General features: G+C 45.7%; 2 protein-coding genes and 1 long non-coding RNA gene across 3 annotated transcripts in view; 2 read left to right on the top strand and 1 right to left on the bottom strand.

Annotated features, from left to right (window-relative positions):
- The window catches only part of LOC117777141 (fibroblast growth factor 14-like), a 44,797-nt gene extending 38,544 nt beyond the window's left edge, over positions 1–6,253 (bottom strand). The window contains exon 1 of the mRNA XM_034611709.1: positions 5,431–6,253. Within this exon, the coding sequence (XP_034467600.1) occupies positions 5,431–6,112 (682 nt within the window). The 5' untranslated portion in view covers positions 6,113–6,253. The remainder of the gene's footprint in view (positions 1–5,430) is intronic.
- On the top strand, positions 4,450–6,377 carry LOC117777151. Its single transcript, XR_004616563.1, has 3 exons — positions 4,450–4,459; positions 6,130–6,136; positions 6,246–6,377. It is a non-coding gene; the product is annotated as an uncharacterized LOC117777151 (long non-coding RNA).
- Positions 6,378–10,149: 3,772 nt separating this feature from the next.
- cdadc1 (cytidine and dCMP deaminase domain containing 1) lies at positions 10,150–14,907 on the top strand. Its single transcript, XM_034613109.1, has 12 exons — positions 10,150–10,433; positions 11,255–11,355; positions 11,450–11,627; positions 11,959–12,262; positions 12,364–12,570; positions 12,659–12,768; positions 12,879–12,928; positions 13,029–13,201; positions 13,282–13,471; positions 13,676–13,724; positions 13,911–14,101; positions 14,165–14,907. The coding sequence occupies exons 1-11, from the start codon at positions 10,334–10,336 to the stop codon at positions 14,009–14,011; spliced, it is 1,563 nt and encodes a 520-aa protein (XP_034469000.1). The 5' UTR covers positions 10,150–10,333; the 3' UTR covers positions 14,012–14,101; positions 14,165–14,907.
- Positions 14,908–15,160: the final 253 nt, after the last annotated feature.

Genomic DNA, 15,160 nt, shown 5'->3' with positions numbered 1-15,160 from the left:
TGCATAATTTTGGGCTTTCGTCTGCAAATTCAAGTTTAAGTTTATGGTGTTTTTCGCTAACAAAGTAGTTTGTTTAGTTATATAAAAGGACGTGTGATGGCATTGCATGTGTTACACACGTGATTAGTTGACATTTTCTCTGTGTGTCTGTAAGTATGACGTACATGATGCTTTCAGGCGAAAGCCAGCAAAGTCATAATGTTTTTCTGCAGACTCAGTGTATTTAGACAGTGAGGCCATGAGCTAATGAGCATGCTCTCTCACTCTCAAACACACACACACACCAAGGGAGCGTATTAGAGTGCTGCACCAAAACCCTCCATGTGACCTTAGAGGACAGACATCACTAGGACTGTCACTTTTTTGTCAACTCATCACCTTTCGGAAACGTACCAGCACGCAACCCAGAAACAGAGGAAGAGACACACAAATTCACTTTGTTGCAAGCTTGGGGAAAATATAAATATTCCTCTATCCAGAAAAATGACTTCTGAGTGCAGATCTCTGCAACGTTTAAGAATCACAAACTGGAGAAAAAATGTAATACAATATATTTAAAATAACTGCATTTGTGCGGACCTTTCACTTACAGAGACAAATCCAAGTTGGCACCAACCCGACGCCTATACTCCAGAGTTTAAATAAAATATAGAGTGCGATGCCTTAATGGCAACTCTCCAGAGGAGGTGAGCAGGCATGTGCGTGCATGTGTGTGCGTGGGTGGGTGCAAGTCTCTATCTGGGTCACGTCACATGGGACATGCGGCATTGAGTAACGTTGGGCCTTATTTATTTTAACAATGAATGATATCGATGCTGGTTCATTCCATTTACGACACTGGAACTCCATTTACACAGGAAGAGGCTACAGAGCAGTGGGACCTGACCTGTGTCGTGCCCTTAAAATGGGGGGAAAAGGATTCAAAATAGCCATTCACTGTATATTCATCCTGTACAGGTTGTTGTTTTTACTGTAAGTGGTGGAGTCTGAATTTTTTACTAATAAATGATCTGCTGCTTCACACAAAAAGTACTAAACTAGTTCATTATTAAGTGGCTTTTATCTTGAAGCAGCTACAGGAAATCCAATGTATTTGTTATTAGGTCGACAGTACTTTTTTAACAATGCTATAAGTCTACAAGTTGTTTTCAGATGCTTTTGTTAAGATGCAGCCATGGTAAGCTGTAAGATGAACATTGGCCATACAAATTCATATGAATATTCATGCTAATGTAATCTGACCTCTTCTCACACCATCAAACTTTTCATTTAAATTCTCAGTATATCAAAACTCACATGGGGGGAGTGACTGAGCACCTTCCGGCTAGTATGGGGAGAAGCCTTGACCCTGTGGCCTTTCCTCTGGTGCTATTCCAGGCAAAGAATGAGTGTTTCTGTCTTAGTACTGCTTAAAAAAAAAGATATTTTCGTTCTTTTTATCACTTGTTTTATTATGAAGTGTAATCAACATTGCAGCATCTTTGGATCACTGGTGGGAAATTTAGTTTTTAATGTTATTTTCCAAAGTTTTTAACTCTTCTCATCTTTAAAATAGCAAAGAGAAAAAAAAACAATTCTAGCTTGATTCTAAGTGAATCATCATAACATGCAACACACACTCAAACATCCATACACAGTAAACAAAGCTGTATCTCTGCTTTCCCTGTGGAGCTTTACTAAATAGTGCAATTCAGAGGAAAAACACCAACAAACGCTAAGTCAACAAAACTCTCCCTACAGCAGCTCCCTGTTTCACCACCAACTGAGTGTATTCTCCATCAACACACACACACACACAAACACAAAATAAAAAAATGCCAAGGTAAAGAGTTCATACAGTATGATTTCCTTAATTAAAGGAGGAAGTGACAGCTAAATGTTGCTGGCAGCTATAAATCCACAAGTTTGGCTGCTGGTTTCTCTCAGAGATAGTTTACAGTATGTACTGCCAATCTTCTCTGCATTCCCACTGTGTGTGGGGGTGGGTGAGATATTCTTTCATTAATCACCTCACACACCAAAACAAAATATGCAAGTTTATGGCAAGTTTCTAAATCACTTGCATTTCATTTGTATTTCAACTATTTACAACATCAAAGTGGATTTCTGGGGGTTTCTGCACATACTAAGGGTGCGGTCCAATATCTAATTCTGCTCAGGAGGGTTCCTAACTCATTACAGTTAGAAAGTATTTCAATAGCTGCCATAATAACAGCTGTTTGAATTCTCCTTCACCACAAAAAACACTGGACCATCCTTAATGAAAGTAAAGGAGAAAATGCTGTCCCACCACTCATTGTGGCAGCCACATTAAAAGCAACACAGATCCATGTGGATATAAACAAAAATCTCTAACCCTAATGACATCCTGCAGTAGCATCACAGCTGCTTTATTTCTAAATTTGACTGATCAAAAGCACATTCAACTGTCATAAGTCATCAGAACTACAGTATGCAAGTGTGTCAACTTAATGACACGACTTTGAACCTGCTGCATAACTACGAGTTCGTTTTAAGTCCCGCTTTAATCCAGCGGGTCTCGCTTCAAGCAATTTATCAAAGGGGAATGTTGTGTAAAAGGGAATTAAAGCAGAAACACTGAGCCCAGAGGATGTCAAAAAGAACCACAAACTAAATTCCAGGCAGTGTTGTGTTGGCAGGCAGTGAAAAGAAGCTGTAAAAATTGAGCAGTTAACACAACAGTTAACGTCTGTGCTACAATTGGGTCCTTTCACCTGTGCCAACAAATATTTGTTTCCATCTTTAACCTGCGAGATTAATGCTTTATCTTTGGTGCTGAGCATGTTCTGCTTCAGTGTTTTTCTCATCAATGACACAGCGTCATAGTTATGCCTTCTTCCTTGACCTGTTGATCAGGTGCAAGTAGGTTCTGAGGAAAGACCGACAGGCTTTTCACAAATATCATTTAATTATTGAACCAAAAATCAAAGACATTAAAACTCGAGGAAAATGGCTGTGAGCTGTCCGTGGTGCTGAGGTTGTTTGAGCGTCTCTGTCCCACTGCATCAGCTTTAAAGCAGAGGGACGGTGCTTTGCAACTAACAGGGAAATAAAATGATTGTTTAGGGATTCGGGGACAAAGAGTGGACACAGCATTAATGTCCTTGACCTCATCACAGCATCACCACTGTGTTTTGTTTGCTCAATGCTTTCACTTGTCTATGGTTACTCCAACATTCACTCCATGCAACTGAATATAGATTCAAATGTATAGAGAATACATGCAAAGGACCAACTGTGTGAAGATTTTGTTCATTAGTGAGTTAAAAGTCTAAAGTTCTTAGGACTTTTTTCCACTTTGATTTTGTGTATAAACTCTTTCCACTTACACAGCATGACAACAACAACAACAAAACAACATTTGCTAGTTGTTTCATTTAGTGCAATGTTCCTTCAATTGAGGACTGATGAACTGCCACTGAATTCAGACACTGGACAAACACCTGGTTTCAGGCTCTGAATAAAAATATATATAAATAAAGTTTGCTTATTATTATAAATATTGAAACTAGGCAGTAATTAACATGATTTACAGATGGATTAATAAAGAAATAACCCTTCCAATTATCCTTATGACTTTATATAATGTTTACCTCATGCCCTTGATGCAGACCAATCCCTTTTACCAGTTTAAATAGTTTTTTAAATGGGAATACAACTTAGTGAAGGGTTACTCACGCTGGGTAGGAACTCGCTGTCGTGGGTTCTCAGTCCAGAATATGTCCGAGTGTATATTAATGGAGGATAATGGAAGATAATGGAGTCCATGCTCTGGGTTCGAGTCTCTACCGGAAGTCCTGGAGACACGTTCCGAGTGGTCCGCTAATTAGCTAACTAATTAGCCACCTGTCGCTAGCTTTAGCTTCTCCTCTGTCGTCTTTCTAACAACTTTACTGAACTTTATAACGAGTCTACATCCTGGCGACCATATTAAACTAACTTTACTGTGTCGAGTCGGGTCGGTGGAGACTGTGAATGTGCCGGAAAACAACCGCGTCGCTCCCGTCGTCCTCTCCCTCATCCCTCCATCAGAAAAGTCCACTTCCTGTTTAGCCACAGGTGTACGGAAGCCGCACAGGACAATAAAGCAGAAAGAGTTCAAATATGCAGGAATACTATAAAACAAACCTCCCAGTGTATCAGAGTGATAAATATTAAATATTAGACTTACATGTAATAAGTTATTTTGTATAGCCAATATATTAATCTTTTTTTCAATTAGCTGATTAATTGTTGAGCTTTATACAATGTTGAACATATAGAAATCTCAAATGTAACAGAGCTCAATGTGAAGACAATGATCTGACAAACACTGAAAACTCCAAACACCTTTCTAAGTAGAGTGTCCAAAAAAAGTTTGGAAGTTATGTCAAACTTCTGGATGCTCTGTGAATTGACTCATCCATTAAATTACCTTATAATCCCAAGTTCAGAGATGGTTAAAGGAAGAACTTTCCTCTCTGTTCATAAAAAACACCGGCCTACATCTGACCACAACTTTTCTTTGGCCTCATGGAGCCTGTAGTTGTCCTCTAAACACTGTGTGGAGGATACAGGGGCCCACTCTCTGATGCAATGTCAATATCCCAATAGTGTCAACAACATCCACTTCCTGTTGCAGTGCCAGTGTCAATGTCTGCCCTTCCCTCACCCCGGAGCGGAGGGTGGAAGAACTGATGGAAAACAAATCAAACTATTTGGTCAAAGCTTTCAGCAAATAAATGCACCTCTTGCTCCATAGAGAGAGAGAGGAGCTAAAGTGAATTTCCCTCTTCATTATATTGTGCCTGCACTCTGGTGATGAACAGCCTGCAGGGACATGGGACAGACGGGTGTCCCAGGCCTGATGTTTGACACATCTGGACACACATCCATCTGATGTTGTCTGTGCACCAGGAGGAGTTTGTGTGGTCTGCAGCCACGAAAAGAGACAGAAAAACACAGAGACTCTTCCTTCTCTTATGTTCCACACTGTACATCCACGGTGCGAGTCTAAATAAAGCCATGTGCTGTTTAATCATGCAGGTTACTGGAGCCTGAACGGGTCTGCATGCTGCATTACACTTGGTTTTCTGCAGCATCTCCACCACGCACACACGCACGTTTATTTTTATTTCTTGCACGCACTGCCACTGTGGTCAGCGTAGGAGCAACCTGTGCTAATAAGTTATCATCCCCCCCACCCCACCCCCACCCTGACTCTGCGCCCCCACCCCACATCATAACTCCCCCTCCCTCCCCTGTAGTGCACTCACTTGCTGCACAATTGCAGAGAGACACCAGCGAGCAGGCGAACAGTGCAGTCTCAGTGGGGGGGACACATGCACATGCACACACTCCAGCGTGCACGCCACGGCTCAGACAACCAATAAAGTATCTTTCTCTGCCCCCACACGCACACAAACTCACCAGTTGGGTTCTTGGTTTTCTTGAGGCTCCTGCCACAAAGACACTGCAGCATATGCGATCCTTTGCTGAAAATGTTGTTCCAAATAAACCGCATGGATTTGGCCGAGACGGGGGAGGAGGAGGAGGTGGTGGAGGAAGAGGAGGTGGGGGACGAGAGGCGCTCCGGATGCGGCAGCCTAAGATTCACCCACCGCATGGGGGCTGGTCCGCCCCCCTGTTTGCATGCCAGCAGAGCCGGCCAGCTGTTGGGCTCAGTTCGGCGGTGCTTCGGCCCCCCGATCTGCACCATAGACCAGAAGAAGAGCAGGGAACCCGGCTCGTCGCCCGGCTTCTCGCCCGGTTCCTCCACGAGCCCCGAGACCAGCAGCCGCACGTATTCCGCGTCGACGTCGTCCCCGTGCGGCAGGAAAAGAGCGACCGCTGCGGCGCTTGTCTCGCTGGTCGCCGCCTCCGGCTGCCCCAGCGGCCGGTGCTCCTCAGCGGCGGAGGAGCGGTCAGTGCTGCTGCTGCTGCCGCCCGGCCGCCGCGGAGCGAGAACCCCGCGGGTGCTCCTCTTCAAATGGCGTCGTCTGCCGCGCGGCGCGGGGAGAGGAGCGGCGGCGGCGGACAGGCATGCGGCGGCGCTAGCGTGAAGTCGGCGGTACGCGGCGGCTGTCGGCTTCTGCACAAAAAACCATTGCATATTAGTGGGGAGCGCAGGGGGTCGGTGCGTCCGTCAGTCCGGGAGGAGGGGAGGGGGGTGCGGATACCGGCTTGTCCGTCAGCAAGTCGGTGTCATCCCCGAATCCACACAGCGGGCAAGTACTGCAGCAGAGGGGGGTCCTCTCCAAAAACACACTCAGACACACTGGTGCTCACACACAGATGCAGAGTCCTCCTCTTCCTCCTCCTCCTCCTCCTCCTCCAGCGGTGGTCCTCCGCTCCTCTGTGGTCAGTGGGAGCGCGTCAGGCAGCTGGAGCGGCAGGTGAATCACTGCAGGGAGCCTCTGTACTGTCCCGCTCACTGTTTTCTCTCTTTAGAACAAAGTCCTCATGAATATTTCATCCCCGTTTCGGCCTCCACTTCTCAATAATCCATCAGCTCCAGTGCGCCAGGATACTGCTGCTGTCTGTCCGTCTCCTCCTCCTCCTCTTCCTCACCTTGCTGTTGAAAAGAAACTGCTGGACTATACGGCTCTGCTGCCCCTCCCACCACCACTCCAGAAACTAAAGGGATGATGATGAGAAGAAGAAGAAGAAGAAGGAAGAAGGAAGAAGATGAAGGAGATGGAGACCGGGGTCTGGCTCCTGGTTCCTCCGCGCGCTCCTCCGGTGGTTTCTTTCTACAGCCGCGCTGGAGACGACCGACGGGCCGGTGGCGCGAGAGAAGGTGCACTGACTATCTATACCCAACCAGCAACCAAGTGTGAGCACCTCCACACAACACGCGTTCCGCTCGGCACCTTCACAATAAACCACACCACGGTGAGGATTGAACTTTTGGAGCACGTGTCCTTATCTCCAGTACAGACCTTTGTCCATATGCTACATTTTCACATGGTTTATGAGAAGACTGTTATTTCCCATGTGTGTCAGTGGGTAATGAAGGACAGAAACTGGCTATTGAAGATGAAACAGTTGAAATTAAAACAATAAATCATTCCACTCAGTACTAGATAGGAGCCACATGGCATTTCCTCCCATTCGTCCCCTAAAGTCTTAATAGTTATTCACAGACTGTTTATTTAGGCTCAATAATCTGAATTCTTTCACCCAACACTTGCTGGTATTCCTAAATCAACACTGGTTTGATGACCAGGCTTTTGCCACCAGGCGTAAACTGTATTTTCTTATCATAAAAGCTTTTGATGCACGACATGAGATACCTGCACTTGCACTATTTTCTGATCACACTGTGCACATCAGCTACAACTCGAACCTCCCTTCATGTTTGAATTGACAGCTTGATTCGCATTACGCACGACCTTTATTCTGAAGGAACGGAGAGCTCCGGTTCGCCTGTGCAGCTTGACGCAGCCCCGCGGAGAGAGAGAGTGCGCGCAGTTACGTAGACATGTGGTTCCCACACCGTCAGGATCTCGAACCATAACCGGCAACAAAGGTGGGGGGTTCGGCGATAGCGTCACCGATATGGGTACGAGACAGCACTACTACTTTTCACTGCCGCCTCATTACGGTGCGTCCTGCTCTGCGTCAGAGGCGTTACCCCGAACTGCGTCTGGGAATCCTGCCTCTCCTGTCCGGGGACGGACCTGTTGCATGTCTGTAGCGCTGCGCTTTGCAATGAAGTGTTGTTTGGTGCATTGGATGAATTCACACTGAAAAGACCTCACGCGTCCTTCAAAGCTTCTCTCGACGTGTCACGCACATCACGCGCGGGTTGAGAGTGAGCTGGAAATGCTGCAGTGGTTTTTTCCGAGGAGCTGTCCAGAGTGCTGAAACCACACCACACACGAGCACGCGCGTGGGGGGAACCTCCTCAGTGCACGAGCCCAATGACACGCACGCGAGCTCCCTGGACTGTAATAACAACGTTAGATTATTATGAAATCTCAGGGAAGTAAGTTTTGGATAGAAAACAGGCAGGAGACAGAAAAATCACCATTTTGAGATTTGTGGCATCTCGAAAACACAACAATTCTTTAAATACGTCTGTGACTCATTCACTTTTGCAACCTTAAAATGGTTAAAGATGATTTTCTCCATACTTCAAATTCAAATACAACCACATTTCTTAGGTTTTCTTATTATTCCAAGGGTCAGATGGTTCTATGCGCTTGCTGAACACTGACAATGTGCCACTTACATCCATGTTTGTAATGTTGTTCCCTGTAATCAGAGCTCACCCTCAGCTTGACTGCAGTATAAATCTACAGGATAATGATCCATCACATGTCGTGAGAGTCGCCCACACAGTCACCACAGCAGGGCGGCAGGTTTCTTTCCCTGCTCTGTTCACGACTCGCATTGTTTCCGATGAGATCAAGGCCGCAGCGTGGGACTGCTGTCAGCACACTGCACGGGGAGCACACTGCACGCACTGTGTGTGCAGAGGTGTGTGTTTGCTGTGCACAAATACAGCAGCTGGAAGAGGAAGAGGAACAGATCCACCTGTTTGCCCCGTGTGAGCTTCACAACACTGTTCAATTTAGAATAAAATGTAATATATACCATCATAGTGGGACCAAGGATGTCCCACTATGAGGATGTGGCCCCTTCTACAGGTTGTTAAGGCCTATGAAGCAAATTGTAGCTTGTGAAAATGGAACATACAAATAACAAAGTCTTCTCTGACTATGAGGTTCAATTCAGGGAGGAAACACTTCACATTAAAAGGTCCCGTGAAAGTAAAACCCTTCACAAGCCGCCCTAAAGTAAATCATCATTGTGTTAAAAGCCCAGTGGAGGTGATTCATGGCTCCTTCCAGCACTTGCCTGATTGACACATTGCAAAGACTGAATGCATGTGGTGGACGTGGCTGTTGAGAAGCGGGTTAGCACTAATCCTGCTGATGTATTGATCTGTTGGCAGAAAAGCACATCAGGGGAAGAGCTGCTCCTCCAGCCACAGAACGAGCTGTGAGGCCGGTGCTGCCGGACACATGTAGAAAACAAAGAGATGATCCTGATTTGTGAGGATTCATGTTTAATCTGAGCCCATGTGATATCAAACATTCATTTACAAATGGCAGAAGAGCTGAATGGTCAGCCAGGGTTCAGGATTAACTGTGGTGTTAATCTGTAAAATCATTTAATAAACTTTTATATCACTTAAGCACAATATTTGCAAACTGATGTGATAATCGGGTTTATGCTGAGGATTAAATCATGAAAACTGAACCGACCTCTGAATCAAATACTGAAAACATCAACTGGATAATAGAGCATCTAACATGAGTCTATGTGGTAGTGCTCCACCTGCTGGCCGTTGAGGAAAACTACAAGCAATTGCTATTTGTGCACAGGCAGTTACAAGTGGTTGACTTGCTGCTGGTTTTAACACAAAGTTTAAAGCGAAACTAATTTAATTTTTTGGCCTCTAGTTTATCATTGATCAATAGTTAATGTAACAAAACCAGATGAAAGATCAGTTTGGGGTTTTTATTACTGTTCTTTTACTGTTTTAAATATCCAGTTATGGGTATGAAATGTTTTTGTGGAAATATAATAAACTCACATGTGAAACAATAACACGTTAATTCTAATTGTGAACATATTTATTGGCATTAAATCAAATTTAAGACTGAGGATTCAAGATGGAGACACGGAGAAAATAGGTTAATTGACTGTATATTACTAATTTTGAAAGCACGTTGCCGCCATCTTGTGTCACAAATCGGTACTGCTCCTGAATTAAATGTAACTCGTGACCCGCCCCTTTGATGACGTCAGATGACGTTTGCGGAAGTAACCCGGAACTGTCAAGCTAACGATAGTTAGCCGACTTTAAAGCAGAACTACATTGAAATAAGAGATTGGATATAATATAATAACTTTATTATACTTCACTTAATCATTTTAATTTAGCAGTCCCGCGGTTTTTAAGGTGTTTTGTATCGTAGTGATAGCTTACAGCAGCTAGCATAATGCTAGTTGGGTTAGAGATGGATATATCTAAGTAGTCGTAGTACAATAATGTGAAAATGTGATTCTATAAGACAAACAATGTGGATTCTATTCTATAAATATTACATATTCCACTTTACACTGCTTCTGTTTTGCTTTTTCTTACCTGGTAGATCAGCGATGGTCTTATTGTGAAGGCGCCGGTCGGAAGTCGTGTTAGTCCATCTGCAGGCTTCACTGTGTGTGAAGCAGATTAATGGTGGAGGAACTCTATCTTTCGATCGCAGGTCGTGTTGTTATTCTCTCTGGTTCCGAGGGTTTTTATTGTCCAGGTTGAATGGAAGGGGGCGAGCTGAGGACCCGAGCCGATCCGGGCCAGTCCAGGCCGGGTCAAGACACCAGGGACAGCAGCACCCAGACTGACAGCAGGGTACAAGGTGAGCCGGGTGGGAAACATAGTTCACACTGTGACAGTAATGGTGGAGATCCTGTCACAACACAGCTGATCTATGTGGGTGATATAAACTCATGGAGCGACGTGGTACATGTTTATCCCTGTTTATCATTATGTCATCATCTGTTTGTGTTGATGCAGGATTCCCAGAACCATCATGGTTATGTCATCAGGGTATTTGTTTCCTCTTGAGGACATTTTCCATCTTAAAAGGACTAAAGCCGGGACCCACTGAGACTAAACGTCCTTCCTGAGGTCCTGGTTAAGCTCAGATGTGGGTTAAGGTTGTGGGGAGGCTGTGCACAATGAATGGAAGTCAATGCAAAGTCCCAATAAGGATAGCTGTGCAAACTTGTGTGTGTATAGCTGACAGTTTCATCCTTGTTGACAGGGACGTGTCAACTTTGGTACAAATACAAGCACTATTAGTTTTTCATGAAAGTGTTTCTGTTCAGTCGATTCCTGGTTTCGAAAGGGAGGGGAAATTGTAGATCTCACCACACTGAGCAGGTTTGTGCAGTTCATCCTGCAGACATTTTGGAAGTAAATAACCTCGGTGCATGGTCATATCAGTGAGTCAGAGTTTAGGGTTTATCCAGAATAATGTTTTTGTTGCTGTGGCTTGTTTGTCTCTGCAGCTGTGTGACGTGGAAGCAGCCTCAGGCAGCTCTGATGCAGCCTTTCAACACTTATTGCTCCCTCACATACTTGACAGGGTTTTCTGACACAGTGTAATTACTGCTTAGCATAGACGCACCTTGGTGAGAGAGCATGGAGAAGATGACTGTTCTGTTCCTCTTCCAGGCCATGGCCCCAGGTTATCAAAGGTCAATCTCTTCACCTTACTGAGTCTGTGGATGGAGCTGTTCCCTCAGGAGCAGCATGAGGACGAGGACCACAGTCAGGTTGGTGTTCGATCAACTGAGAATAAAACATGAGTAGAATGTCCTCTTCATCACCGACACTGGATCGTACCGCTGTGAATCTGCTCTGTTCCAGACCCGGGGGATGGGCTTGGTGGTGGTGCAGGACAGCAAGGTGCTGGGACTCCACTGTTCGGGCGCCGAGCTCCACGCGGGACAGGCAGCCATCATCCAGCATGGCGCCCGCTTGGCTGACTGTCAGCTGTACTTCTCCAGGAGACCCTGTGCCACATGCCTCAAGATGATCATCAACGGTGAGGGGGGGGGAGAGCAGACGAACAGGAAAATCACAAACACAAAGCAGGATTTGGTTGCATCAGCTTTTCATAAATCATTTTCTTATGTGTGAAATCTTAAGGTGTACGTTCTTTTAAACCTCACTCTCGTTCTCATCGGCCATATCAACTTATATACTCTTTTATTGCCATATCGGTTCCAGTGGTTATTACAGCAGTGGTTGTAAATTGCTATTACATTATTACAAATCACTCTTTTATTTGATATGAGCACTGAGTTGAACTTTGGAACTGAGCGATGTTCACTTACAGTTTCCAGAAATAAATACTGCCGTTGTCTCCTCTCCAGCTGGGGTCAGTCAGATCTCCTTCTGGCCCGGAGACCCTGAGGTCAGCATGCTGGGCTCCACCTCCACAAACCATCCGGACGCCCGCTCCCACAGTCCGCCGGGCTGCGTCAGGGAGGAGGCCGCGCTGGACGCCGTCGCAACGGAGAAGCTGAAGTCCAACAGCCGTCCGCACATCTGCGTGCTGCTGCAGCCGCTGGCGTCGGGCCTGGCCCAGTTCCTCGATGAGACGTCCAGAGAGTGCGACTTCATGGAGAAGGTGGCTGATGATGAACCGGGGCTGAACACAGAGGAGCTCTTCAACAGGTACCAAACATGTTGATGCAGCACTAATAACAAGGAAATATCAAAACCAAATTAACTTGCTGTGTTGCACATAATTAGGAGAAATGCTTCCTGTTTTCCAGAGAACGGACCAGACGCCTGAAGGATTTCTCCAGACACTTCCTGGTCGCGACGTCCCGGCAGCACCGGGACATTCTGAAGCAAATGGGTCTGGAGAACTTCTGCGTGGAGCCATACTTCTCCAACCTGAGACAGAACATGATGGAGCTGGTGGAGGTTCTGGCTGCAGTGGCTGCCGGGGTGCCGCCGCAACACCACGGATTCCACAGGTCAGAAACTCTCAGACTTGATTCTGGAGTGAACGTGTGCCATCCACAGCTTTCACTCTCTGTTGACTGGTTTGTTTCTGTGATGCAGGGAACAGTGTTCGACCCCCGAGCAGCCGCTGCCTCCTCATCATGAGGGCGTGTCCCAAGAAGTGGCTCTTCACTGCATTATCCAAGCCAGACTGCTCGCCTATAGAACAGGTACGGCTGGTTGTTTTTCTTCTAGGTAACAGATGGACGCCTGCAGGACATGTCCCTGCAGGACAGGCTTAAAGGTCACAATCATTTTAAAACGGTCATTTTCATTCCAGAGGATCCTAAAGTGGGCGTGGGCGCTGTTATCTGGGCCAGACGACTCTCGGTGAGCTCATCTTTCTTGCCTTTGCTTGAATATTTTAAATCCAAGGCAAAATAATATTAGTTCTGTTAGATTAAGTTAACATTGTTTGACAAAATATCAGCCTAGGAGTTTAGACGGAGTGGGACGTCTGTACCTCTTGGGTTGTGGGTACAACGCCTACCCAGCAGGCTCGCAGTACGCCGAGTACCCACAGATGGACAACAAACAGGAGGACCGACAAAGACGCAAATACAGATACATCGTCCACGCCGAGCAGAACGCCCTCACCTTCAGGTTCGGCCGCGTCCATACACACAGATGACGCAGTGACGTTAAATTATAGAAACGCATTCTCTGCATTCTGATGCTTTCAGGACTCGAGAAATCAAACCGGGGGAGGCCACCATGCTGTTTGTCACCAAGTGTCCGTGTGACGAGTGCGTCCCTCTGATCAGAGGAGCCGGCATCACACACATCTACACCACCGACCAGGACAGGGACAAAGACAAAGGAGACATTTCCTACCTGAGGTTCAGCAGCTTGAAGGACGTCAGCAAGTTCACAGTGAGCACTGGGAGGGAAACAAAGTCAAATCAATTAATTTACCCTTAAACTTAACTGAGGGGACTTTCTTACAGCAGTAGAATATATATGTTAATTCATTCTGCTTTTATACTGAAAGACCCTTCAACTCAGCACTTGTTGGATGTGTAGCTGCTGCTGCTGCATTCAAAGAAAAGTCAAACTCACTCTTCTCTGTCTCCACAGTGGCAGAGGAGTCCTTCACTTTACTCAGCGTCCTCTCCTCACATTGCCAGTAAGTTCCACGAGGTTCGCACCGCTCATGAAATAACTATCTTAATTTAAAGTGTAATTTATTTTGAATATTTGCTCGACCTTAAGCAGCAACATGAATACTTTATATATTCTAAAACTAGAATTAAACTGAAGATTTTCAACTCATTTCAGAAAGAAAATGAAAGTGGTAATGTTGTGGTTGCAGACGGTTGCGTTGGGAAGCAGAGCAGGCGGACGGAGGAGGAGAGCCACAGCAGCAAGAAGCTGTGCGTCAACAGGCCGCACGACTCGCCGTCCGTCAGCTGAGCATCGCCTCCGGACACACGGACAGATGGATGGACCAACCAGAAAGCTCATGTGCCACAGATCAGAACATTTAACGGTTCAAGTTGGGAGACGTTGTTCTAAGTCCTTTCCTAATCTGTGGCTGCACATCATCCCACATTGTTTTGCCTTGTAATGCAGGGCTGGGATGAGCTGCTGCAGTTCCATTCTGTATTTGATCCACCAGGCAGGTGGAGTTGTGTGTGAAGCTCTTCTCCCAGTGAGAGACAAGAAGAAGCTTGAAATCAGTAAAACAGAGGGAGGGATGAAAGAAAGAGGAGAAGAGTGTCAGGACTAAATGGTTGATTTTTAAATGCATGGGATGAGGGAAGGAAATATGGCGACGACAAACAAATATTTTAATATAATATAAACTGTGACATGTAGATTTATCTTTTTTTTAATATATATATATTTAAGTGGTGAATAGTTTATTTAACCGGTGTAAGGTTTTAATGTGTCATACTGAATGTGTGTGTGTGTTGGTACGTGAGTGTGTTTCACTCCTATTGAGGTGAATACAGTTTAAAAGAGTGGAAGATGCTGTTTTTCAAACTGGGATTTTAAATCTCTGAGAAGAGTAATGACCAAACTACAGATGAGGTTGGTGTATTTGTCACAGCAGCAGTCCCTCTGGTTCAGGAAGCTGGGGATCCTGGGTAATCACCTGGACACAGAGCCCAACAGAATGAATCCCCACGTGTGGCTGCAGATGGCGCTGCTGCTCAGTCAAACTGACCTGGTGATGCTTTAAAGGGCCCATATTGTGTAAAATACATTTTCCGGACTTTACTATCCGTAATGACTTGAAGGGTCAGCAGAGACCCTCACAGTATGAAGACAGTCACTCCGTGGACATCTCACTCGGTCCATTCTAATAAAATATGTTACTGAAAACGTCTCGTTCCGTGCTTCCTTCGACTGTCCTGCTAAAACTCGAACAAACACGAGGACGGTGTAACTTACCGCTCAGAAGCATCCGGTTGAAACCGACTGTGAATGTGTGGCTGCTCTTCTATCGCGATATCCAAACATAAGCACGTGTCTCCCAGCTGTGTTTACCGGAGTCAATGATCCAGAATGAGACCGGTGATTGGCCTGGTCGCGTGTCACTCAAAGTGCAGTCAGCCA

Source organism: Hippoglossus hippoglossus, chromosome 2, assembly GCF_009819705.1.
Source record: "Hippoglossus hippoglossus isolate fHipHip1 chromosome 2, fHipHip1.pri, whole genome shotgun sequence".
Classification (NCBI taxonomy): Eukaryota; Metazoa; Chordata; class Actinopteri; order Pleuronectiformes; family Pleuronectidae; genus Hippoglossus; species Hippoglossus hippoglossus.
This window is presented reverse-complemented; position numbering and strand designations above follow the sequence as displayed.

Bases quoted from the DNA above. Each gene is read 5' to 3' on its own strand.
- cdadc1 (XM_034613109.1), top strand. From the start codon at position 10,334: ATGGAAGGGGGCGAGCTGAGGACCCGAGCCGATCCGGGCCAGTCCAGG. The intron at 11,356-11,449 runs GTTGGTGTTCGA...GCTCTGTTCCAG, and splicing joins AGGACGAGGACCACAGTCAG to ACCCGGGGGATGGGCTTGGT. The intron at 12,769-12,878 runs GTACGGCTGGTT...TTTTCATTCCAG, and splicing joins ACTGCTCGCCTATAGAACAG to AGGATCCTAAAGTGGGCGTG.